This window comes from Dendrobium catenatum, unplaced genomic scaffold, assembly GCF_001605985.2.
Source record: "Dendrobium catenatum unplaced genomic scaffold, ASM160598v2 fragScaff_scaffold_437, whole genome shotgun sequence".
NCBI classification, from domain to species: Eukaryota; Viridiplantae; Streptophyta; class Magnoliopsida; order Asparagales; family Orchidaceae; genus Dendrobium; species Dendrobium catenatum.
Genome location: NW_021318899.1, coordinates 380667 through 408354, shown reverse-complemented (window position 1 = coordinate 408354; position 27688 = coordinate 380667). Strand labels below are relative to the sequence as shown.

Below are 27688 nucleotides of genomic sequence, written 5' to 3'. Positions count from 1 at the left end.
TTGAGAAGAATGGAAGATGAAAATATATTGTTTTAAAAGACTTACGTCATTTTATAAGAATAGAACCAAGTTGTTGGTGGTGTAGCCTAACCACCTTTACTTTCAGCAGATTATATATTGCAATTAAGTGGCACTTGCCACATAGACTTATGATATTTTGTATTATATTGATGATTATTTAAATTGATTATGTAGTATAAATTATATATTTTTTATAAATATCTTTCTTGTATGTGTATGTGCCTAAATTTCAATTAGGCTCTTCTACTCACAATTTAAAAATAAAATTCATGAATAAATAATATAGAAATATAACCATTCTAAGAAAGTAAGTCGAAGACCGTTTGAGATCACGTTCATATTTTTATATTTCTATCATTGTTTTAGGCACTTTCCAACCCGAGGGTAGAGTTCAGATAGTCTGATCTATTAGAATGAGGTGCTATGGGAAACATATTTATAAAAAAAAAAGAAGTTTTTTTCTTTCATAAACAGCAAGCATTCATGATTTGTGATACTTCAATTAGCATGCATTGAATTAGAAATAAAATAAAATTAAAATTTAATTGCATCAGTTCTATGAGCATACTATCATTCATAAGTACATGGCCATTTAGGATTTTCTTTAGATGTTGGTCATAAATTTCAAAAACTTAAATAACAGCCTACCCATCTTTCATAAAGATTCAATATCATGGTTTTAAATAAACTAGGTCGTTTAGCTAGCTTTTCACTCCAGATAGATGTAAGTCCATAAATTTATGCACTATAATTAGAATTGGTTTGTGTTACTACTATGCAGTGTCCAATTTAAATCTAGGTTCTGAGGTAGACCTCAAATCATAGGACCTCACTCTCCGGGAATACAATCCCAATTTTCTAATAAAATGTCAACTCTAATATAAAATTATTCTCTCTAAATTATTAAAGCCCAACATAGGACACTTAGAGTACTTCTGGGAGTATACTTAAAGTAGTACCTACTCTTCAATCCTTTGGCTTCTTGAAAGAATTGTTCTAAATTGATCCAATCTCCTTCAAAAATTCTTCACCTCTCGTCCTTGTCTTAATTATTGAAAAAAAATGCCACAACTTTAATCAAGAGTATTTTTAGGAGATTTAATTTTCCTAGGATATGATTAACCATAAAGGCTTACTTCTATGGGGAATTAGTAACTCGAAATTAAAATAAATCCTATCTTATTTTCATAAGATAAGGGAATAATATATGGGAATGTAAAGAATTTTATAAAAACCCAATTTTGTATTCAAATATCTTCGCAGAATATCATCTTCACTTTTTGAGGCAATATGATTTGATCATTGTTGTAAGAACTAAGAATTTTCTAAACCTCATTTTCATCCTTAAATACAATGGAATGACATTTTCATCTTTTGAAATGATACATTATTCCACTATTTGTATTTGATTATGAAAATGAATGATTTCTAAAATTCTATTATTGTATTTGAATCCATTGCAAAATAATTTGTCTTTCTTCCGAGATAATATTTTATTCTCAATGCAGTATTCGATCATAAGAATATGAATACCCTGAATATCCATGGACTTTAAACAAAATTTTATTTTCCCACATAGTACTTCCATCACTCCTTGGTGGTTATATCTTGCTTTATACGGTGAGGAGTGAGGAGGCGGAAATATGACTCCCCTCCCAAATGTCTTTGTCCTCGAGGATGAAATTAGTGTAGGGCTTCGTGAATCTTCGTATATCTTCCCATGTAGCATATTCGAGCGGTTCTCCCTTCCATTTAATTTAATTTTTTTTTTTGGACAGGTATTTATGTTTGTAGATAATCCACTGATTCACCACTAACTCAAGTTGATGGGTGTAAATTAGTTGTGGTATGATGGTTCTCATGTGTTTTCATAGCATGCTAAATGCTCAACCGATAACATATGGACCATGATGAAAGGGCAATAGTCACTAAGATTATTATTGGTGATGATGTTATTGAACTTGGGGTTAATCTCTATAATCTTTAGATTTTAAATTTCTCCATTTTACGTAAAAGATCCAAACTTTCTTTTACGTGAAAAATGTGTATTAGACGATACATTAGATGGGTATGTAGGTAAATGTTTCAGTAAATCTACCTAAAAAAAAACCCTCAATAGCATTTATTTGGACGGAAGTCTCCGAGTAAGTTTCGTTTGGAGTAGATTCTGAAAACAATTTCACCCTCCTCTCGTCTCCGTCTCCGTCTCCGTCTCCGTCTCTGCCGGCTAATGCTCCTGCGATGGCGCAGAAGAAGACCCACCGTACATCCTCTGACGACCCAGAGGAGCTCACCCGCACCGTTCTCCAGGCTGTCCTACTCGCTGACAGCTTTGCTCAGAAGTTCCGCCCAATAACGCTCGAGCGTCCCAAGGTTTTAAATCCAAACCCCAACTCTACCACCTCTTCTGCGCCTGAGGATGATTGTGTATTCTTCTTAAGAGCTTCTCCACCACTTGTTTATTCTCAAGGTGCTATTGCCACTGGTGAACGCCCCGATGATCGAGTATACCCTTGCCTGGCTGGAGTCCGTTGGGGTCGAGGAAGTATTTGTTTTCTGCTGCGCTCACTCTCAGCAGGTGAAAAGCTATCTGGAAAATTCTCAGTGGACGAAGCAGCCTGGCGCGTTCTCTGTTACCACCATCGAATCTCACGATGCCATCAGTGCCGGAGATGCCCTCCGTGTCATCTATACTCACGGAATTGTAAGTGGCTGATTTTTTTCTAAATTATGGTGCATTTCATTTTATCGCCGATGCCTGATTGAAGGGTTTTCGCTCGTGGATTGCACCCCAAGGGGATCATATGAACCTAATGTGAGGTACTGTTTGTATCAAACAACCAACACCTGCTGTTTGCCTTAGGTGATCGGTAGAGAAGTGTAGGAGCTTGGAGTCAATGGCGGTGGAGTGCCGTACCACTTTTCATCCATAACTTAGAGAATCATACCCAAGCCAGGATTAGCCTGAAAGAAACTACTCAAAAATTATCTTTGAGTGATGTGGGTAAAGCTAGGCCCCTTAATAAAGCTTACAGATTCCTAATTACAAAACTGCCTCTATAAGAAGAAGAAGAAGAAAAAAAAAGTTCTAATAATAAAAAATTATTTTAAAAGGGATCCTCAAATACATGTCCTTGATGCATTGAACACCTTGTTGTTTGTAATGGTGTGTGAATCAACAACTTCGAATGTCGTAGAGATGTTTATATCCCCTGATATATCAATTTGATATGCATTCTCTCCAATACTTTTTATGACCTCCCTTGATATATCAAATTGATATGAATTCTCTCCAATACATTTTATGACCCGAGAAGGACGCTCAACTTTGGGTTTAAGTTTCAATAAGGTTTTGGAGGAAACTGTTACTTATAATCGAATTAACACTTGATCACCTCCTTTAAAAACAATTAACGAGTTATCCTACTTTTGATATTTGGTGTTTTTCTTTGTGATCATATCCCTAACCTGTTGATATGGTTTCTTGATTTTGTTATCCCATTGTGTTTGTAATGAATGAAGTCAGCTCTAAGGGTGCAATAGGATTCTAGTCGTCAACTACTTCAAAAGGACCGCGTCCTGTTGTTTCACTAATTGATTTATTACTAGTTAAGCTTGGGCTAAAGTAATACCTCATTGCTTGATATTATTTATGACAAAACAACACTAGATTGTTGAGGCCACAATTAACAACCTCTATATGACCTTCAATTTGCGGATGAGTTGTAGAATTACATTAAAGTTTGGTACCTAGCGTCCGTTATAATATTTTTCAAAAAAAGACCCATAATTTGAATATCATGATCAATTGTGATATGTGATAGTTTTAGAAACACTATTTAAGTGTAAAATATCTCAAAATAGAGATCAAATATAGGAAGCATCATGTGTTTTATGCCAAGGGACAAAATGGGCCATTTTGAAAAAATGGTCTATAACTATTGTAGTTGAACCTTCATGTCTCTAAATATTTATAAGTTCAACCATAAAATCCATTCTCATATTTGTTCATGATGACTCGGGTACCAATGGCGAGATGTATAATTCAATCTTTTGACTCTTGTCATCATATATGACATACTTGGCATGCCCAACCACAAATGAGTTGTAAAAGGTAAAAAAAATTCACTTGACCAAGGAGGTGGAATTGTCATGCCCAAAATGTCCTTCTAACCAAACTTCATGAAATTAAACATGAGGTCTTATAGAATACATCGTGGAATACAAACTTAATTGCCAAAAAACAAATGCCTATATTGAATTTGAAAAAAAAAAAAGGTTCCTTATTGACATAGTTGCCATTTCCTTACAAAATCTACAACTTCTAGAATAAAGAGGTCTTTTATTATCTCAAAACCAACGACCTTAGGCTGAAGTGTACTAAGAAGGGAATGTCAGCAACTAAGAGCATCCACAATCTTGTTTTGAATAACAGCTTTCTGTTTTAATTATAATGAAAAGATAAAAGAAATTTGAATCACTTAACCTGCCTACCATCGAGTTTATTTTGATTATGTAGGTACTTAATAGTTTTGTGATTGTAATACAAAATGAACTCATTAGATAAAAGATAATGATTCTCATATTCTAAGGCTTGGACAATGGCATTGAATTATTTATCATGCGTGGAGTATTTGTGTCGCATTTTATTTAATTTCTTTATGAATTATGCAATTGGGTGCCTTCTTCCTAGGACTGCACCTCCAAGAAGACCATAATGTTTGACAGTATGTGATGGGGACATCATATCATGGAGAGTCTATCAGAGACGTGGCCGTCGATCTACGACCACGATTGAGTCATTGTATTTATGAGTTATTTTATGTAATTTTTTATTTATGATGTCATATTATATTTGCTTTATTAGTTTGCTTTATTATTTTCCCATTGTACCCTTCTATTAAGGGAGGTCATATGTAAGCCCTAGGGGCATTGTCGTCTTTTAATTTTGTGATGTCCATCGTCTTCAAGCCGCCGATCACCATAAAACTCCCCCCTTGCCACGGGTAACTTCAATCCATCTCCACCTCATTCACGAACCACAACCTCTTCACTCCCCACCGAAATTTCCCCCTCCAACCCACCAAACTGCCAGCCTCCTCTCCTTCCCCTTCCCTCCAAAATTCAAATCCCTACATGAATACTTGCCATAAATGAATATTCTTAATTTGGGAAAGATTTAAGTTTCAAATCTCAAAGCAATTTGAAGTTGAAATTTTCTTTCCTAATTTAAGAAATTTATTTTAGGAAAGTTTTCAAATTAAAGCCTATTTGAATTTCAAATTCATTTGGATTTAATTAAAACATTTCCTATTTCTTATAACCAAATTAAGCAACCCTTAATCCCTCCCATTAATTCCCCCCATGGCTATCAATACCGTCGGCCCCTTATAGTTTCGATTAGGAAATTATTTCTTAAATCCCAAATTCCCCTCTTTGGAAGCAATTCAAATTTCCCCACCTCCCTTTGGCCGAATTCCCCCCCCTAGCCCCACCTAATTAATTTATTTCCATTGGAGAACTTCTCCAATTGAAAATCAATTAACATCCTCCCTACTTTCATGCCCGCTGGCCCCCCTCTCTATTCTCTCCTTCCTTTAATTATTCTCAACCAAGAGGATCAAGAGGATAATTAAGAGGTGCTTGAATTGTATTTTCCCTCCACCTAAACCTCCCAAAATCTGAAACCCAGTTTCCCAAACCCTCTTTCCTCATAGCCGGCCACTTAATCCATCTCCTTCCTTGAGGGTTTGCGAGATAAGCTCCTCCCTCTCAATAGGAGCCTTCAAGGGAAGTACCAACTAGCGTGCTCAACACTTCAACACTAGAGAAACTACTTTCTCTCTAAGTTGAACCTTCAAGAAAACTACGAAGAACTTCTTCCACATCTCGACTACTTGTTTCCGGACTTTGACTAAGGTGAACTTCTCCCCCTCTTAAATTATCTTTCTAATCCCCTAATCTTGTAGGTGATGATGAATCACAAGGAGCCGAGTTTCACCTTATGCCTAAGCTTAGTAAACGTAAGATTTTGTTTCGCCGTTGTCAAAGCTTAGTAAATGTAGGATTGAGTGCACTTTCTATGCTTCTAATCTAATTGTTAGATTAGGGATTTTGTTGAAAGCTATTTACTTTGCATGTTATTGAATTTTTAACTTGTTTTGATTCTCCAAGTGCTTGGCATGTGGCTTAGCCTAAATGTAGGCACCCATCTTTTATTTTTTATTGTTGTTTTGATTGCTAACATTTTTAATCTTACTTGCTTACTCAAGAAATCGTGCAATTCTTAACGCATCCATTTAAAAAACATTTTAGTCTTGCATTAGTATGCCATTGTTCGATGCAAACAGCTACCGCCTAATGTTTGTTCGCTTTAGACAAGGGCAAGAGCTTGACGCCGATGGTGGAAGAATTCTAAACTCCACTATGAACACCTTTTCCCACCACATTTGCTCCAGACTTGGGATCCTCCCCAAATAAGGATAAACCTGAAATAAACTACCCCAAATCTGCCCCTCTCTAAGGGAATGCGGGTATAAATAGGCTGGCTCCCTTAATAAAGCTTATACCCTCCTAATAATAAAATTTAATTATGAAAAGGATACCCCAAGGCTATATCAACAACAATACTTATATTTTAGTTCAGTAATACTGGTTTGTTTGTTGAACTAAAAGAAGTCACGGCAATTCTGGCAGAGAGGAGCAACTACTATGCTGCATTGCATAAACTTTTTTTTTTAATAAAACTTGCTATAATTTATTTTTTTTAAAGCAAAGAAATTGAAAACCATTCCGAAAAAGTCAAGGTTTCTTTGGTAAGGTTTTAATACCACGATTTTGTAGTTATTCGTGGAGACGATATCCTCTTGAAAATGTGCCTTCCATTTTTATGTGATTTATAATTAATCTTCATTCTGTTTTAATGCCCTTTATGAAGCTTATACACTTCTAAATATAATTATAAAAAGGACCCGCAAAGGCTATGCCAACAACACTACTAACATATTAATTCCGTAATATTGTTTTGCTTGCTGAAAGAAATGAAGTTACTGCAGCTCTCAGAAGGCCAACTGCTATGCTGCATGGCCGACCACTTTCCTTCCAACACAAATTGTTTTAATTTCAGTATTTTTTTTTAAAGGAAAAGCTACTAAATACGTTTCCAAAAGTCAGTCAGCCATGTGGTTTCTTTGGTAAGGTTTTAATATCATATTTGATAGTTATTACTGGAGATGATATCCACTTAAAAATATACCTTATATTTCAATGTCCTTTGTGCCATTGATAGCTATCTGCTAGAAATAATCAATCTTCATGCTGTTTTAGTTCCTTGTAGTTAATTAAGTGCATTTTTTGCATTATATGTTACTAGATTATGAAATATGTACCTCTAAGCCAAAATACTTGGAAGATATGTTTTCAAGATTCTTATTTTGAGGGGTGGTCTGACTATTTGCACCGGAAACTAATTCAGTTATCATTCTCATAAACGGCTAGTGCAACTTTATTAGATCTTTCTTCTTTACTGTTCTTGAATATGATGCTATTTCTTAATTTATCAGTGCACCTTTATGCATTCATTCTATGTTATTAAGCTTCATATGTGCTGCAATTCTCACTTCTTCATCTATGTTATTGTTGCGTGGATATCACCTAAAAATCGTATCCTAAGGTTACTACATGTTATTGGTTGTACCGATGCTGATGTTATTTGTAGTCATATCACGTAGTGCTTGCTGATTCCATGTTCGAAGAATGCTAACGTTTTTATCTGATTTTGATAATCATTTTTGAATTCTTTGTCCTTGTTGTTACTTCAGTGTTTTTATAGCATATTCTACCCATGTATTTAAGATGTCTTCCAAAAAAAAAAAAAAACTTTGGTGTCACGTGAAGAGTTTTAAGGCTTATGAATGTAGGTACATGATTGTTTTATATCCTGGTAGAGTTTATATCCACCAGTTATTGTATTTGCTTGTGTTTCTACAAGTGCAGACTGCAAACTCGTATTATTGTGTTTATATCCACATGTTAATGTGTTTGCATGTTTTCTATGAATACAAACACGTGTGCAGGCAAAGGACCCGGAAGGTCAGGAGTCAATTTTATATAAACCTGTTATTGTATTTATGTAACGGCAGCATACAACTATTAAGTTCATTGAAGTTTTTTTTTTCTCCTTGGTAGTGTGAAAATAGGTAACTAAGGCTGGAAGGTTTTGTGGAATTTTTTTCTTGTGAGTTCATCTGCATGTGTTTGATAATTTGAATGCTATTTTTTATATAGACTTCATTTCTTATGGAAACTAATCGCACCATGTTTTCTTCTTTTTAAAGATACGGGGAGATTTTATTCTCATAAGCGGTGATACGGTTAGCAACATGAGTTTAGCAAAAGCACTTAGTGAACACAAAGACAGGAGGAAGAAGGACCCTCTTGCTATAATGACCATGGTTATCAAACATTCAAAGCCTTCAGCACTGACACATCAAACCCGTCTTGGGAATGATGAAATTATTATGGCTATTGACCCTGGCACTAAAGAACTACTTTACTATGAGGACAAGGTGGACCTCTCACAGCATCTCATCTCCCTTGATAAGATGTTGCTTGCTGATAAATCCGCTCTGTCTTTACATAATGATAAGCAGGTTTGCTTTCCATTTTCCCAACTTATAGATTTTATAGTTTTTCTTTTTCTTTCTTTTTCTCTTTAGATTCATCATCCCTTCAAATCTCTGAAGGCTTATGATTTAATTTTTTTTTTCCAGTAAACAACATTGGTTAACAGGTTAATAGTGAAGCAATGGCATAGTGGTTACTAAATACCAGTGTGAAATGTGAAACTTATCTAACATACATTGATAGAAATGATCTTAAGTTGCAACATGTTTTCTTTTAAACATTTAATGTTATTTCTTTGAGGTCGTTTGTTCATTCATTTATGCTGTATAGCTTTGTTTTTGTTCCTTTTTTTGTTATGTTGACTTAATTAAATTTCCTAATTAGTAATGTATTTGTTTGAACATTTTACCTAAACCTCGGGCACTTGTTTTTCATTGAAATTTTTTTAATTGATGTATGGAGATATCTTTTGTTTTCTACGTGTATCTTTTAACATTAGGTTTAAGTTATGGGGGATGCCATCCTTAATACCTGTATGAAGGCTAATGTCATATTGTACACCCAGTGCAACCTTTCATTCATTATAGATGAGATTTATATAATACTGCTTAGCCAATACTGGATTTTTCAGTTTTTTATTTCTTTTGTCCTTTGTCAACCAACCTTCCATTAACCAAGCAAATTGTGCTTTTGAGATCAAGATAGTATTGTTAGAGAGGTTGGACTAAGCTGCTTTGCTAGTTGAAAATGGTTCTCGTGCAAGTTTGTTGTCCAGAACTATAACTGTGATTTCCTGCATTCTCTATTGTACAACGCAAATTTAGAAACCCTTGTGGATACCAAGTGCTTATTTATTTTGTTTGTCATTTTTTCTACTAACCATCTATAAAGGACCTGTCAATCTTGAAATACCCCACCCATGCACTTGTGTAGAGAAACGGCTCCGTTATCTTGAGCATGCTCCAACTTCAGCATAAATCATGTAGGAAAATGCCATCAAATTGTGGTGGATGCTGTTGTCAGGAAATATTATGCTGTGTTCTATTCTCCAATTGTATTGCATTGGAATGCTTTGGAGAATTGCATGTAACATCTTTACTATTCACTGCTTATAGTAATAGCTTGAAAACAGATTTATTATTGTCTGTTGAAATTAAAGGTAATTTCCACTTTGAGGCGTTTGAGAATGGAGATTTTTTCTGATTAGCTGCTACATTGCTACATTGTGAACTACTAAATTTGAACAAATGGTGGATTGATATTAGAAAGTACCAATCACTCATTGATGGTTGTTCATGTCTTCTACTTATTGATTTCACAAAGATAGTGACAATTTTGCAATTGTAGTTTCCCTCTCACGTTGCTGTGCTCTTGGCTTCGTGTTCAGTTTATGGATGCTAGTTTTCTTATTATAGAATTCAGTTTATGGATGCTAGTTTTCTTATTATAGAACAAGGTGTACTGTTTGAATTATTCTGTCTGCGTGCTTTTTTTGGTTGTAACAATTTGAGGATTTACATGATGTACCATTTGGCATTATTCAGTGCTTCCTGCTCAGACTTTGTAATAGATGTGCCAGATTGGAGTTCATAGATTTTTGACTAAATGGACAGAAAAAAAGGATAAACTTACCATATAATTTACATTTTCATTCTATCTTCATATATTCATTTTAATAAATTTCTGATTCGCTGTGCAGGATTGCTACATTGATATTTGCTCTCCTGAAGTTCTCAGTCTTTTTACCGATAACTTTGACTACCAACATCTGCGCCGTCATTTTGTGAAGGGTCTACTAATTGATGATGTAAGATATTTTTATTATTGCTATAGTCAATCTCAATTACGGTTAGTATGCCTGCACCTTACTTGAATATTGAAGAATTCCTCATTATGGACACCATTCAATTTCACTGTTTTTTTAACATTTTTGCTAGTTGATTTCAGTTTATGGACACAATATTCTTTTCATCATTCTCCATTTAATATAAGGTTTAGTATTTCACTGCAATTCATTATCTATGATTTTGCTTGTTCTATAAGCTTATTTGCCTTAGTGCGCTAACCACCCTCTGCTTGTGCAATAATTTTATGTCATGCTTGATGACAATCATGCTTAGTTTGTAGTTTCATTTGAAATAATGAACTTTCGAATATGTAAATCAGGAAGAGTTCACTCCCTTTATTAATAATATGCAAGGATATACAGTTGTTGCTGATCTGTGGTCTAGTAAGTATACTGACTTATGTTGCTTATAGCTAATACTAGGCCTTTATAAGAATGGCGATTAGAGAATGATTTTCAATCTTATGCCATAGCGAGCTTCTTTATGATGCACTGATGTTGAGTATCTTTTGGTCAGAAAATGGCAAAGGGCTGTTACCAACCCTTCGAGTTTATACTGATCAGGAATCTTCATAAAACGACACTGTAGTTTCTATAACTCTCATTTTGAAGGGATTACCATGTATGTTTCAAATTGAGAAAATAACCAAAATGGTCATTCAACTCTTTGTGAGGGACCAAAATAGTCCCTAATTTTTTTAAGAGACCAATTTGGTCCCCCAACTCCTTAAAAGGGGACTTTTTGGTATTAACATCAACTTTTGGATTAATGGTGTTAAATAAAGGGATATTTTAGTCATTATTTAATTAAATTATTTATTAAATATAATTTTCAAGTAATAGTATTTAAAAAAAAATAATAATATAAGTCAAATCTAATACGTCTACTCTCCTAACCGGGTCATCGGAAGGCCGCCGTTTTACGTGACCAAACCATCTAAGGCGACTCTCTCTAATCTTATCTTCTACTGGAGCTACTCCAACCTTTTCACGTTTATGCTCATTTCGTATCCTATCTCTGAGGGTAAAGCCACTCATCCACCTGAGCATCCTCATCTCTGCCACACTTAACTTAGTATTATGCTTCTCTTTTAATGGCCAACATTCGGCACCATAAAGCATTGCAGGCTTCTCTTGTTCTCTATTGTGCCATATTAAAAGTTAAATTCTCATTTAAATCTAATAAAGAAAGGTCATTTCTAATATTTTCTAACCAAGTCTTTTTAGGTCTACCCTTCTTAACATAAGTCAAATATAATACATCTACTTTCCTAACCAGGTCATCGGAAGGCCACCATTTTATGTTTCCAAACCATCTAATACAACTCTCTAATCTTATCTTCCACTGGAAATACTCCAACCTTTTCACATATATGCTCATTTCGTATTCTGTCTCTAAGAGTAAAGCCACTCATCCACTTGAGCATCCTCATCTCTGCAACACTTAACTTAATATTATGCATCTATTTTAATGACCAACATTTTGCACCATAAAGCATTGTAGGTCTAACCACCATCTTATAAAATTTTCCCTTAGGTCCGAGAGGGAATTTTCTATCACACAACAAGCCTAACGCATTCCTCGACTTCAACTATCCAACTTGAATTTGATAAGAAACATTTGTAGATCTCAAATATTTTCTATCAATCTTCGGAAAACAACAAGATTACTCCACACAAATTCACACAAAAAACACGAAAACAATAGATAATTGTATTATTTGATGAAAGGGAACGGAAAATAGCAAGATACAATTGATCCTCTAATCGAGAGGAGGATCAGTCTCTCCCAAATCTCTAGATGCCGTTGGAGCCCAAAAAAAAGCCTAAATCTAAGAGATCTCAAAATTCAGCCCAAATTCAAGATGTCCTAATCCTAGGAAAACAAACTATTTAATGCATACAAATCAAATGGAAATCCCTAAACAGTCCCTACATTCAAATTTTCCTCCTACTTCCTTCAAAAATCCTTCCTAATCGACTCTAGGAGATCTGGCGGTTAGGTCGGCAGCACATAGAGGGGGATACATCCACCCATATTTTCACTTGATCCAGTACATACGGGACCGGCGGGATCGGCTGGACCGGTCTAACAGAATTCTACTAATAATATCCTCATCTATTTCACCATCATTTTGAACAATAGACCCAATATATCTAAAACGTGTGCTCTTATTAATGACATGCTCACCCAAAGTCACAATCCCCCACTAGAACTATTATTACTAAAATTTCATTCCATATATTCAATTTTAAATCCACTCAAACGAAAGCCTTTAGGCTCTAAGGCTGACCTCCATAATTCAAGTTTACCTTCAACTCCCTCTTCAGTCTTATCAACAAGAAGAATATCATCAGCAAAAGCATACACCAGGGTACAACTGATGTAGAACTACAATGCTTGAAAGGAAAGTTTGCACAATAATTTAAAGAGCAACACCATTTAAGTTATTAGCAATAAAAAACAAAAAAAGAAAACCAACAAATGGTCACATCCGTTTAGGCCAAGTTACATAAGAATGCTAAACCAATTTAAAATGTTTAGGAAATTCAAAACAATGCAAACGAAGTAGTTTTCAACATAAACCCTAATCTAACAAAGAAAGCTTAGTAACATAGATGAAAACAACCCTACGTTTACTAGGCGGAGGGGATAAGCGCTGCACGATTCTTTGCTTAGAACATCTCCTACAAGGTTAGTAGAATAGGATGATACATGAACAAGGGGAGAAGTTCATCTTCATTGAGACCCCGCGGTGATGCTCCACTCGATGTCCGATAACTGTTCGTTGGTTGCTTCGGCTAGGACAAAGAAAGAAGGATGCGATCAACGTATTGTTCCACGGAACCGTCAATCTCCGGGTTGAAGTCAAAGGAGGTGGACAACGAAAACAATGCCGGAATCTAGTTCCGGGTCAGCCATCAATGCTAGAAGTTGTAGTTTCAGACCTTGGGAAGTTCTGGTCAGCAAGGAAGGGTCTCTATTATGATATCATAGTAAAAGGGGCTGGTGAGAATTACGGGACAGCGGGCTGTCCTCCTAGGGCAGCAGTTAATGAGCCTTCCGGTAGGTGGAAAATCAAGTTCAGGTGCAGGAATTTCTGGCAGCAAGCTTGAGAAGCAGAAATCTGAAGTTGGATGGGCTGTGAGGGAGCGTTTTGGAGGAAAGAAGCTTGTCCAGATACATGGGAAGGAGACGGATAGCTGAAGGCATGATTTGGAAATGTTTCCAAGTGGGGAGGAGGGTGATTTGAGGAAAGAAATGAGTATGGGGGCCTTGGGAGATTTCGGCTTTGGGGAGATAGAGGCTGATTTGAATTTATTTCCAAGCGAGGAGGAGGGGGTTTAGGAAATAAATCATTGCATTTATTATAGAGGGGGGACCGGCGGCTTAATGATGAGGGAGGAGATTGGGGAGATAAATTGGATTACTTATTTAAGGCTTTAGGAATTAAGAAAGTATTTTAATAAATCTGATTTGAATTTGAAACTCAAAGGGATTTAATTTAAGAACTTTCCTAAAATAGATTCATGCAAATAGGAAAGGATTTGAATCTTGAATTTAATTAATTTGGATTCCAAATTTATTCCAAATTAATTTAAACTAAATTAGAAGATCCAAAGGGAGGCAAGTGGAGTGGGGCCGGCGGTTTAGCCCAATATGGCCGGCGGCTAGGGGTGAGAGGGAGGGAATTAAGGAGGCTTTAATGCTTCCTTAATTTTGGAGATTGGATTTAGAATGGATTAAGTCATCCTAATTAATTCAAAATCCAATGGAGGGAAAATTTGATTCCTAAAATAGATTTTATAATTTAGGAAAGAATTTGAATTCAAAGACCAACTAAATTATGGCAATCCAAAATTAGGAATTATCCAAAGTAGGCAATGGGGGATGGGGCGGGTGAGGCCGGTGGCTTGAATGGGGGCGGGTAAGGGGACGGTGGCAAGGTGGAGATGTTGGCGGTGTTTTGGTGGGTGGAAGGAAACGACTAGGGAGAAGTAAGATCGTGAAGAAAAGGTGGGAGATAGAGTTAAGGGAAATCGAAGATATGAGATCACAAAACCGGCCGTCTCCAAGGTTGGTGGGTGATGCGCCAATCTCCCTCTCCAAGGGATCTTTCCAAAGTTCTCTCCAAGAACTCTCAAACGCTCTCCAAACACAAGTGCAAGCAAATTCTCATAATAATCATTAATTAACCAAAATAGAACAAAGGGGGGCTTTAAATAGCCTCCTACAAGGACTCAAAATAAAAAGGACTAATATGCCCTCAAGGGCTTACAAAACTCATTCCCTTAAGCAAGGGTAAAAAGGGAAAACTAATAAAAGAAAAATTACATCAATAAATAAAAAAACATAAACATAAAAAAAAAATACATCGGATAAATCATGGCTGTTGATCTACAGCCACGTCTTCGATAGACTTTCCATTCGATGTCCCCATCAACAACCTCTTGCAAATGTCTAGTGAGAACATCAAAGACTAAAGCAAAATTAATTTATAAATAGTTTAAATAAAAAAGACTAAAATACCCCTTGATGTAACACCATTAATCCCAAAAAATTGATGTTAGGACCGAAAAAGGCCAATTTTTAAGGAGTTGAGAGACCAAATTTATCCCTCAAAAGAGTTGGAGACAATTTTGGTCCCTCACAAAGAGTTGAAGGATCATTTTGGTCATTTTCTCGTTTCAAATCTATGGACCTAGGATTGGGTGAACCTAAAGGACCTGTTTAATTTATCCTAATACATGATTTCTACTATAACCTTATCAAGCACTTTTCTTCCAGAATTTTTCGGTTCGTCACCAATTTCTAATCTCAAATTAACCTTTGTATGGTAAATAATGTTTTTCCTACTTGTTTGGGGCTAGGCATAGCATCCTTTGGATCCATGATTAGGTTTAGTTTATGACCAGCTTTTAAGACTGTCATTTCATGTCTATCTAGATATTAGTGTGATGCACAGTCTAAAGAATTTCATTAACATCCTTCAGAGCTAGAGTTTCTTGCTCTTATCATTTACTAGTTCGTTTTCGAAAGAATAATTGCTAACAATATTTTGCACGCAAAAAATTTCTATTTATGAAAGAAGGATTTCTTGCACTTGAAATATTTTTTGATGGTTTATCATCATCATCCATTAGTCTTATTACAACTTTTAATAGCTGGCTTTATGAATCGTTCTTTTCATCATATTTATTGACCACTTCATAAACTATTAACTTAAATTTATACAAGTTTTTTCTCACATCCCCTAGCAATGTAGCCTTTTGTGTATTTCTTGTTCTTTTCTTTCTTTCACTTAATCTCTCTTTTTTTTTTTCTTTTCTACCTAATGTATGCAGGGATGTATCCACTTAATCTTTTTGTTCACTCATTAGTCTATCATTTGCTTTTCATTATAGCTAAATCAATTCTACAAAATTGTGATTTTGAAACTTCTAAAAAAATTTATTTTTTTCAAGGTATAATAAAATAAAATTAGGATTTGAGGGTCTACCCTTTTTTCTTCCTATTCTTTTCACATCAATTTTATTTACTTATCTTTAGGTGCATATTTTCCTATCTTGCACATTCCCAAACACTTTTGTCTATTTTACTCTACTTAACCCTTGATAGGTGTTACCCTTCTTATCTTTCTAACATAATCGACTCTAATTCTATCATATCTTAAATTTTTAATATGTTTATTCTTATCACAATTAATGAACAATTAGCGAATCTTTTTTGTTGCTAACACTTGAACTTAGATAACATATCTAATTAACTATAGTGTTGTGTAATCTACCCTTCAATCTCCAAGATATCCTTTATTGCTACATGTGAGGCATCAGTGTCTCATCTTGAAATCTATTGACCAACCCAAATATATATGGAATCATGTCCACGGGAAGTTCATGGTAAGCTAAAAAATTAATTCATTGCTAAATCAATCCATGGAGCATTTGGGATATTGGTAGATCTTAGAAAATTATGTAGTATTTCTACCCACGTCACGAATGTGATATTATGTTTTATGGAAGACAAATAAAGTTTAATGAAAATAGCGTGATAGTCTTACCCTATCCAAGGTTTCCAATTATTATATTATTTTCATATAACATTTGTAAAGTGAAGTGCGAGGAATGCTTGAATAGAAACCCATTATTGATTTGAAAATTAGATGAATTGATATCTTTGGATATGAATTAGCTATCACAATTGATGATATTTTGAAATTGTTTTGATTTCTCTTATGATGGCCCTAAGGTTTGGGCAGTAGAGTTTCTAAGGAATGAACTTTGATTGGAAAGATAAACTTTACTTTACAAGGTATGCAGCTAGCTTTCACATTTGATTTTTGAATTGAATGTTTAATGAAGCTTCGTATATCCAATATGTTCTTAGGAATACAATGTTCCAGAAAAGGAAATACTCATCTAAGTTTACCTTAATTCTAACATTAGATTGATGTCTGTACTCTTAAAGATGGGAAACTAATGCCTCACCCTTAATCTTTAAGATATTCTTGATTGCATCGAACTTGTAAAATGTTCTCCATTTTCACCACCCAAGTTCAATTTTAATAGTTATGACCTAATATACACCTCAATTCTTTTGCATAATAGATTCAATTTAGTTAGATCTGTCACATATGGATATTGGTCTTCCAGCATCAAATTTAATTGAAATTTCCACCTAATCCTTGTGATGAATACAACAACAACAACAAGAATATAAACGAAAATTTTCATGATACCGAAGAAGAAACAAGATTACAGTCAAATAGAGTAAAACAAAAGAGCAACTATAATAATGTAAAATTAGAAACACCAATGTATATCCTGTGTTTTTTATTGGCAAAAGCATCAGCCTCAAATTTAAATGTCCTGCTGACTAGATTACTACGAAAGCTTATGATGTGCTAGTTGGGTATTACAGTAATAACAGTATGTTGAATTGTTACGAGACAAAAAAAGGACAGGCTGCATATCAAAACCTAAACTCTGGAGTAGATCCTTAGAATTCTTTGCCGAGGGTGTATTCTCAAAATTGTAGAAATATGCGTATTGCATTGCAATGGTTGAAACTCCCAAGGAAAACAACCCATCTACTTGTTGGTGGTCCTTCCTGCTGCTGCCACCCCAAGGCAAGGTTTTCCAGCAGCTGTTGGTGCTGTCCAACTTCTCCAAATTCAAGATCAGCACTTAAAGTCCCACAAAAACCACCTTTTCTGTTCAGAAGGCAAGAAAGAGAGTACTGAAACTGACCACCAGTAAAGGACTCTCTCTCTATAATAGGTTCCCCGGGAGCCCTTTTGCACCAGACAGAGCTACTGCAGCCCTTGGACTTCCACCAGAGAGAGAGACACCCACAACATTTTAGTGCCCATGGTTCTGCCTAGTCAACATTTGCTGCTTGCCAATGTCTGGTGACTGTTGCAGAATTTTTTAGGAGTTTGGCATTGCTTGTGGATTAGTCCCGGACTCCACTACAAACATATCCCTTTGTCTGCATTTCCAAGAACAAGAGAATCCTTTCCAAATTCAGGGTAACTAGAAGATAAACTCTCCAAAAGCTGTTTTCTCTCTAAGAAGATGGGGTGAATAGGCTAGCATCTCTTAGTAACACCTAGACTCTCCTAATTACAAAACTATCCTTCTAAGAGAAAGAAAAGAAAGCAGGTCCAATAATAAAAAAATAATTATGAAATAAATCCATCTGAGGACTATGTCATTCTACTTCAAGTCACTTCACCAGGGCACTCTTTCATATGTTGTTTCTCTTGAAGAAATCTATTTCCATATTTTGTTGTCAAGATAAGACTTCTATTATTTGTGACAAATGCACTTATACTTGATATGCACATGTGCGGTTTTATTCCCCAATATCAATTTTAGAGAAAACATTCATACTCATCCAATTTTGAATCTTGCAATTTATATAATGAGACATGATTTCATTGAAGCTTGATAAATTATTCTTTAAACAGATCATGGGATACAAAATTTTTACTCATGAGATTCAGTCAAGCTATGCAGCAAGAGTAGACAACTTCAGGAGTTACGATACAATTAGCAAAGACATACTCCAGAGGTGGACATATCCTTTTGTTCCAGATGTGCAGTATCTAGGGAATGGCTTGCAGATCAAGTTAGACAGAGAAGGAATCTATAAAGCTCCTGGTATGGCTCAAAATACTTGCTATAAATTGGGAAATGCAATTAGAAGCATGATTTTTTTATGCGTACAATTGAGTCCTCAAGTCTTTGCATTTTATTGCTGTCCTGGATCTAGGCTTGTTAAAATCCCAACCATCCCTTAGGCCCTTGATCCCACAGCCAATGATGGAGATCCGTGGGAGGCGCACTTGGATTATGCCAATCTCCTTCCATATTCGGGTGGCTGATTTAGGAAGGATTATATTAGCGCAATTATGAATAATTTTGTATTTATTTGTTTCTTTATTAAGATATCCTACATAGATCTATAAATAGGGATAAATTTGTGTAATAATAATTGAATCCTTTTTCTCTCTCCAATTATGTGAAACAGGGTATCAGAGCCAAGGGCCTTCATTGCCGTTGTAGAAAGATCAAAGAGGGAAAAGAAGAAGAAATCCTGGCCGGAAGGGAACTTCTTGGTATCCCGATCCAAGTATCGGAACATCCGATCCCATAGGAATGTAAAGTCATCGAAGGAGCGTAGTCGAACTCCACGAAGGAGCCGAAGAAGCAACGAAGACAAAGCCGGACAAAGCCTTGCGCACGACACGGACTGAGCTGACGACAAGGTCAGAGCTTGCGAATGAAACAGAGGGGGCATTACCGCCTGATCTCACACCGAAGCATGAGAACGAAGAAGACAAACGCCGCAAGGGGCGGACCGGTTCTGCTCTCACGCCAACGTCGAAACCAGGAGCTCATTCGGAACGGAGACAGAGCTCCTCTCGCGTGCGCCCTAGCTTATGCTCGATTTGAGTTTTTAAAGACTCGGCTCAGTTCAGATTATTAAACCGAGAGGAAGCCGAACAACAACGACAAAAATCGAACATCGACGAGCCCTGAAGACTCCCGCATAGAGGAAGACACTCGCTCAGACGATTCGATCGGGAGATTCTTTCGTTTTTTCTGATTCGCTTAGATCCGTAGAGACGCCGAGTTGACAGCAGCAAGAAGCCTTAAATCAGATTTAAGATCTGATTAAGACCTAATATCAATCTTTATTACTGATATAATCAAAATAGCCTTTATTGCTGATATAATCAGCCTTCATTTCTGATATAATTAAAAGTAGTCTTGTGATATCACAATGTATGAAGAAAATTCATCTCAGAGCGTTGATAAAAAAAGAGAAAAAAAAAACATCGGCCTTTATTGTCGTAACTAAAGATCAGAGGGATCTTATTTTTTGGTAGCCTTCATTGCTTTGCAGAATCAAACATATAGTCTTCATTACTATAAAAATGCTGGAATTTTGAGGAATATTGGTCATTCTACCGGCCTTTATTGCTAGAATTATGAGGAATGCATGTTCCTACCTCTGGCCTTCATTGTCAGAATTTTGCCATATATTGTCGTGCCTTCATTGCAGACCTTCCCTTGAGAACCAAGAAGGAGACAGACTTAAAGGATAATTAATCCACCTTCTCTTTTGCCCCACCACCGACCTTTATTGCCATTTCCAATATCTTGAGGGCTATTGTTCAACTCAGCCTTCATTGCTTCCTCTACAGGCTTGATTGATATAGCCTTCATTGCTATCATTTATCGTTGAAGCTAATTCTCCCAAAATTTTGACCAAATGGAAGACTATGGTACACTAAGGGACTTGATAATTCTGCTGGACTAATTACCAAGCTAGGAATGACTGATTTGTATTCCCCAGCTTGAGGGGGAGTGTTAAAATCCCAACCACCCTTTAGGCCCTTGATCTCACTGCCAAGGATGGAGATCCGTGGGAGGCTCACTTGGATTATGCCAATCTCCTTCCATATTCGGGTGGCTGATTTAGGAAGGATTATATTAGCGCAATTATGAATAATTTTGTCTTTATTTTTTTCTTTATTAAGATATCCTGCATAGATATATAAATAGGGATAAATTTGTGTAATAATATTGAATCCTTTTCTCTCTCCAATTATGTGAATTCTAACAAGGCTCTGTTGTCGGTGATCGTTAAGTTTTGGCTTGGGTTAACATTGTTGCTCTGGAAAATGCTTGAATTTACAATGTATATATCATTGTTTATCGCCGTTTAGAATGTTTGACCGAAAAGTAATTTAATTATGTTATCAAAATTTTTAGAGATATTAAGGTGTACGTCTTATTAAAATAGGCGTGAAATAGAGTGTTGTTAGATTTTTCTGATTGTTCGTAGGCCAATTTATTGGCTCTTTTTCTCAGTGTATGCTAGAAAACAACTTCCAAATGCACAGGAAAATTAACAACTTTAAAGATTTATTGAAGTAAAAGTATTTCTCTCAAAAAATGATTGAAATAGTTAAATAAAAGTATTACACAAATTTTATTGTGATACAAAAAATAATATACACATAAGTGAAATCACGTATCTATTCTACCATTTAAATAATGGTATGTGATTCTATCAATGAATGATAATAATCTTTCAATTTAAAAAAAATCTCAACTGCTCATATGTTTATGCATAAATGAAAGGGTTCCATAGAAGTCTTTAAGTGTTAGAATTTAAATAGTGTTATGTGCTATTGCACTCTGACACAGAGCATTGCTGGAAGTCTAGTGCACTAAAGTATCTTTGGGATATTAGATACTTTAAAGCACCACATTCTTTTTGTTGGACGAATATGTGGGGCTGGAAGTGGAGGTGCATGCTCATGGTCTTCAGAGTACGTTATTCATACGGATTAATGATAGCAACTGACCTAGGGTTCTATTGAAATTTAATTGATTAGGAATAGTTTCTTTTTTAACAATATGAGCTCTAAATATTGGACAAAAAAGTGTATAGAGCATTGTCTTGTGCTTATGTAAGGGAGAACACATTGCCCTGTAACTTAAAAAAATAAAAAATCTAACGATGCACAAGATCTGCTATAAAGCAGGATTTTTTTTCAAATTTAGGAACGTCAGATCAAAGCCCTTAAAACAGACTATTACAACGCATAACTCGCCTATTATTTCTTCTGATAGTGGATTTTGTTTTTGAATCTGATTGTTTTTAATCAGCCCATTATTATGAACTTGCGTCTGTTATGTAAATGATTTTAACATTTAACTTATTTTTACAGAGGTTGTCCAATCTCGCTCTGCACATATTGATTCTTTTACAGTGCTTGGTAATGCAACCACTGTTGGTGATAATGCTGTTATATCTAATTCAGTGATTGGTCAAGGTTGCACAATCGGGCACAATGTTACAATAGAAGGTTCTTATATATGGGATAATGTCAAAATTGAAGATGGATGTAAATTAAGCCATGCTCTTGTTTGTGATGGTGTTCACCTAAGGGCAGGTGTAGTTCTCGAGCCAGGCGTTATATTATCCTTTAAGGTAATTGAAGTTCTTATCATTGTTAAGATGACGTTCATTTATGGCTGAAATATTATCCATATTCATTCTTAATTTGTCTTGAGAAAATTTATCTCTTTCTACCTGTGGGGTAAACTGAATGATTGCCTACACATTTGGTTTAACCACTTTGATGTACTTGGCTTCACTAATTTGCAAATCCATCTTATAGGCAATGTTTGGGGCTTAAATCTTGTGTGCCACATGAAATATTGTGGACGTGGAGTATTTTGAACTCTTCTTTATACTGATGAGAAGTGCCAATAAGCTGAAGCTGGCATTTGGAGTTATTGTTAGTAATTTTCTTGTATAATCTTGTTAAATACCCTTCAATGCTCATGCTTCAAGAGTGAAACTGTTGAAAAATACAAAAGAAGAATACTACATATTTTTGCTTTCCAATGGGTAGAATTGATATAATATTTATGTGAGAAATATAGCCCCATAAAGAGGAGTTAACAGGAAAGTCCATATTTAAAAAATCATTCCAGACTAGAAAATAATTGTTGGCAGACAGCTTATGGAAGGCAGTAGTGTGGCAGATTTTCAAGATGGCTGATCACATGGCTGACGAGCATAACTTCCAGCTGAGTAAGTGCTTGCAAGGGTCGTGAAGTCACCTGGAAGGCCATAGATGCTGTAGATTGCCAAGGTGAAGCAAGATCAATATTTCCACACTCCACCTTCAAGATAGGAATATATGTTGATCATTACTAGCTTTGAAGTAAGGTTATCAAATTTTGATTAATCAAGAGTTTTAGCAGTAACAACAACAACAACAACAACATCAAGCCTTTATCCCACTGTGGGGTTGGCCACATGAATTCTTTTTCTCCATTGTGTTATGTTAAGAGTCAAATTCTCATTTAAATCTAATAAGAAAATGTCATTTCTTATATTTTCTAACCAACTCTTATTAGGTCAACCTCTACGTTTCTTCACATTAGCAAAATCTAATACATCTACTTTCCTAACCGGGTCATCGGAAGGCCGCCGTTTTATGTGAGCAAACCATCTAAGGCGACCCTCTATAATCTTATATTCTACTGGAGCTACTCTAATCTTTTCACGTATATACTCATTTCATATCTTGTCTCTAAGAGTAAAGCCACTGGTTCCACCTGAGCATCCTCATCTCTGCAACACTTAACTTAATACTATGCTTCTTTTTTAATGGCCAATATTCTGCACCATAAAACATTGTAGGTCTCACCACTATCTTATAGAATTTTGTCTTAAGTTTGAGGGGGACTTTTCTATCTCACAACAAGCTCGATGCATTCCTCCACTTCAACCATTTAACTTGAATTCTGCTAATAATATTCTCATATATTTCACCATCACTCTGAGTAATAGACCCAAGATATTTAAAACATGTACTCTTATTAATGACTTGATTGCCCAGAATTACAATCCCCCCACTAGATCTATTACTACTAAAATTGTACTTTATATATTCAGTTTTAAATCTACTCAAAAGAAAATCTTTAGACTTTAAGTTTGACCTCCTTAATTCAAGTTTACCTTCAACTCTGTCTCTAGTCTTATCAACAAGAAGAATATCATCTGCAAAAGGCTTACATTAGGGTACGACCTCTTGCAAATGTCTAGTGAGAACATCCATGACTAAAACAAAAATATATGGGCTTAAGGCTGATCCTTGATGTAATCCAACATAAATAAGAAAATACTTGTTCAAACCATCTAGTATTTGAACGCAAGTAACAACTACTGCATGCATATCCTTAATGTCTTGAATATAAACATTATTAATCCCTTACTTTTCTAGAACTCTCCATAACACTTCTTTTTGGAACTTTATCATATGCTTTCTCTAAATAAATAAATATCATATGAAGATTCTCCTTATTCTCTCTATACTTATCTATCAAACTTTTCAATAAATGTATAGCTTCCATAGTAGACCTACCGGCATGAATCCAAATTGATTTTAAGAAACATTAGTATTACGTCGTAACCAATGCTCCATAATTATCTTCCATAGTTTTATAAATATTACTTTATTATATATGATCATAATAAAATAAAAAAGTTACAAAATTTTTTTGATCATTTTTGTGATGTACAAAAATTGGGGAAACATGTTTAGGTAAGTTTTGATCTCACCTTTTAATGTTTTTTTGGACATTATCAAAAACACCTCAGCAAACTAGGGTGACTTTTAAATCAGATTTTAATTTGCTCAAAATCTGAAATAACTTTCCTAAAATAACATGACTTATATTAGGGAACCTCCACCAATCATGCCAATTTGAATTTAATGGGAGATTGGCCTTAATTTTTCCTCCCATAATTGATAGCCTAGGATTGACAAGTCATAAAACACTCCAATCAAGTCTCCATTGAAGGGGCCGGCCACTCCCTCTCTCCCTTTCCCCTTTTTGCTCCTCCCAATAAAGTCTCTCAATCAATTACTCCAAATTAATTTCAGATTTGGAATTTGATTTAATTCCTATTTCCTTAATTGAGAGATCATAATTGACAACTCTATTAAATCAATAATCCCACCCCAATCATGTCTAGCTTGGTTCTACATCACTCTCCTAAGAATTTATACATATTACACTAATGTTGAAATGAAACACTCATCAAATTATCTCCAATTTTTGTCAATCTCAATGAAGGCGACTATTCAAGGTTTAATTTAGCTCATTAGTGAAAGATTTTTGATGGGGGTGCATCACCTCTTCATTAAGATTCAAGAATAGTAAACACAAATGTTGATGAAAGTGTTGGGTAGTAGTTTCTTGTTCCATGAGGATTATTTTGAGACATGACTTGTGGTGACGTAGAGCATGTCATTCACGGTGATTCTAAGAACACCTTTACTTCCTAGATTTGTAGCCTCCTCATGTACATCGGTCTAATCTTGTCCTGTTCAAGTAGATTTAGGTCCATTTGATCCACAATTTGCTTAGTTAAGGCATGCAGTGACAGTGATTTGGTTTGGTTGAATTTTCAAAGCATGTGTGGAAGTCAGGAGCTAATTTGGGCACAAGTTTAGTCAAGTTGGCCTGAATTAATCTTGAGTTTTGTCTTTTACAAGTGCCTTGAGATTTATTTTCCATGTAAAAAATTGTTCTAGATGCAATAAGGTTTCTGATAATCCCAATGGTACATTGGTAGTTTTGTATGATAAGATATATTATTGAGGCTTAAGTTGGTGTTTTATGGATTTGAATGTTGGGCTAGAAAAAAATCATAGATTTTTAAGTTGAACGTGATAAAAATAAGAATGTTAAGTTGGATGTGTGATATAATTGGTAAATTAAAAAATGATTAGAGTGAGATCTTGGAAGATATTGTAGTTGAAATAATCTTGGGTAGTTTGAACATGTGCAATGAAGGGTAGAAAATGTACTTTTTAGATGAGATGATAAAATTAGTTTAAGAGAATTAAAAGGAAAGTTGTTCACATTAGATTATCTTAATGGAAGTTGCTCAACAAGATTTGCAAACAATATGCTTAACAAATCAGACAACCACTCAATAAGATTGAATAAAAGTGAGTATTTATAGTGCTGAACCCCAAATAGTTGGGACAAGCCTAATGTTGATTATAGTGAGTATTTATAGTGCTGAACCCCAAATAGTTGGGACAAGCCTAATGTTGATGATGTTGATAACTAATCTTTTTTTGTTGCTTCTATTGTATTTCTTTTGCTTATACTTTCGTTTATGCTAGCATATTTGTGTTTTGAAGTGTCAATGCTAATTTTTCCTTTATTGTTTGAAGCACTAAGCCCCTCCCTATTCTTTCGTCTTTTTACTTTCTAATTTGAAAGAATGCTAACTTTTAGAAATTTGATTCTAGTTAGATTTTGGCTTGCTTGTTTAAAATTTACTGTTTGGCTGATATATGGTATCAGATTTGTTAAATATGCAGCTGAACGGGCTTTGTTTTTTGACATACATAATACTCTTTTGATTGTGATTGCGTCAAATAAATTTTTCTTCCAGGTTGAAGTTGGGCAGCAAATAGTGGTGCCTGCTTACTCAAAAGTTTCCCTTCTTCCACAACCATCCAAGCAGGATAGTGATGAAGAATTGGAGTATGCTGATGCTAATACTGGAATTATAGAAAGCCCATGTAAAATTTCATACTTTGGAAATTTAATTTATTAGGATGCTTTAATCAAAATTGTGTAAATGATTAAACTAGCCTCTAGATTTTTTTGATGCGTCTATTTTAAGTCCCAGACTTTTCAAACTTTTTGATTTAGTCCCTCAACTCAATTAAGCTGTACCAATTTATTCCTATTGCCAATTTTGTCTTTTTTTTTAAATGAAAATGAGTGAATGGAAGCTTTTCATAAGGGAATTTAGGGTCTATCTCATTAGTTTGAGGTGGTTGTAAAATCGATCATAAATGGGCTAAAATCCCCTAATTGAAAGTTTCTCTCAACCAATTTTCGTCTGAAAAAATAGCAAAATTGATGGCGGGACAAAATTGAGTCAAAATTGATGAGTTTAGGGACTCAATTGAATACTTAATTAAAACTTGTACTAAAATGGACTCACCTAATATCTTGGGATCATTTTCATCATTTACTTAATTGAAATTATAATTTTGTGAGCTAACTGTATGGAATTTAAATTACTTCTTGTATTAAATTTTTTGCTAATATGATGCTTTGTCCTCATCAAGGTGATTTCTACTCACACTATTCTTTAAATCTTATAAGAGTAGATAATTTGTGAGTCTTTACTTCTATTTAGCGGTATAAGAAATGACAATTCATTTTTATTCTAGTAATATGTTAAAAATTAGCATAACAAAGAAAGCCGTGGTTCTATTGGTAAACATTTTTTTTGTTAGTTATTGGGCAGCATGGTGGAAGTAATAGTGCTAGACTTCCAAGTAGGGGTGTTGTCATTTGGTTGGTTTGGATGGATTTGTTGAAGCATTTGTTGAACCAATTGTTTTTAGATCTAAAATTTAGAAAATCAAACTGACCTAAGTGTAATTAGAACCGAACCAAACAAAGTCACAATATAACTTTTTTTTCTCAGTTTAATTTTGGTTTCGCTAAATTTTAGATTTTGGGTGCTAAAAATGAGATTTGGTGTGTTTGTAAGTTGTTCGTTTTTTTTTTCTTTATTTTAACTGTTCTCAAGTTATCTCAGATTTTTTATATTGTATATCTACAACATTTTATGTGAGTACAATTTATAAAATAGATTGTATCAATCCTCTGATGAATATAACTTTTTGTCACTAGTCAAAGATATATATGCACACACACATACTAGCTTAGCCTACAATATTAAAAAGAAATTTAATTGGAAAACGTACCTGAATATGAAATTCTATAGTAATTAAGATAAAGTTTTCCTTCAATATTGGATAAACTTTCTCATCTCTTATGGTACCATTGAAATAAATGTAGTAACAATAATTTACAAGTTGCAGAAGTCCAAATTTTAGGGCATGGTTTAAAATTGTGTAATTAGAGGCTTGCCTCAAAATAATTTAATAAAAAAATAATGAATTAGTGTAATAAGTTTGCTGGACTGGTCCAATCAAGCTGATCAAGGTAGACGAGTTGAAATCTAGGGGGCACGGAGCATGCTTGGTCGAGTGAAGCCTCACGACCATAGAGAAAGCTCCTCACGTTAGTAAAATCAAATTCGATCAGTTC

General features: G+C 34.9%; 1 protein-coding gene across 1 annotated transcript in view; it reads left to right on the top strand.

The window, feature by feature from the left end:
• The first annotated feature begins 2154 nt into the window (after positions 1-2154).
• LOC110099858 (translation initiation factor eIF-2B subunit epsilon) overlaps positions 2155-27688 on the top strand; it is a 70977-nt gene continuing 45443 nt past the window's right edge. Inside the window, exons 1-7 of the mRNA XM_020827150.2 lie at positions 2155-2394; positions 2492-2725; positions 8358-8672; positions 10346-10453; positions 18466-18658; positions 21745-22007; positions 26007-26136. Coding sequence (XP_020682809.1) covers positions 2263-2394; positions 2492-2725; positions 8358-8672; positions 10346-10453; positions 18466-18658; positions 21745-22007; positions 26007-26136 — 1375 coding nt within the window. The 5' untranslated portion in view covers positions 2155-2262. The remainder of the gene's footprint in view (positions 2395-2491; positions 2726-8357; positions 8673-10345; positions 10454-18465; positions 18659-21744; positions 22008-26006; positions 26137-27688) is intronic.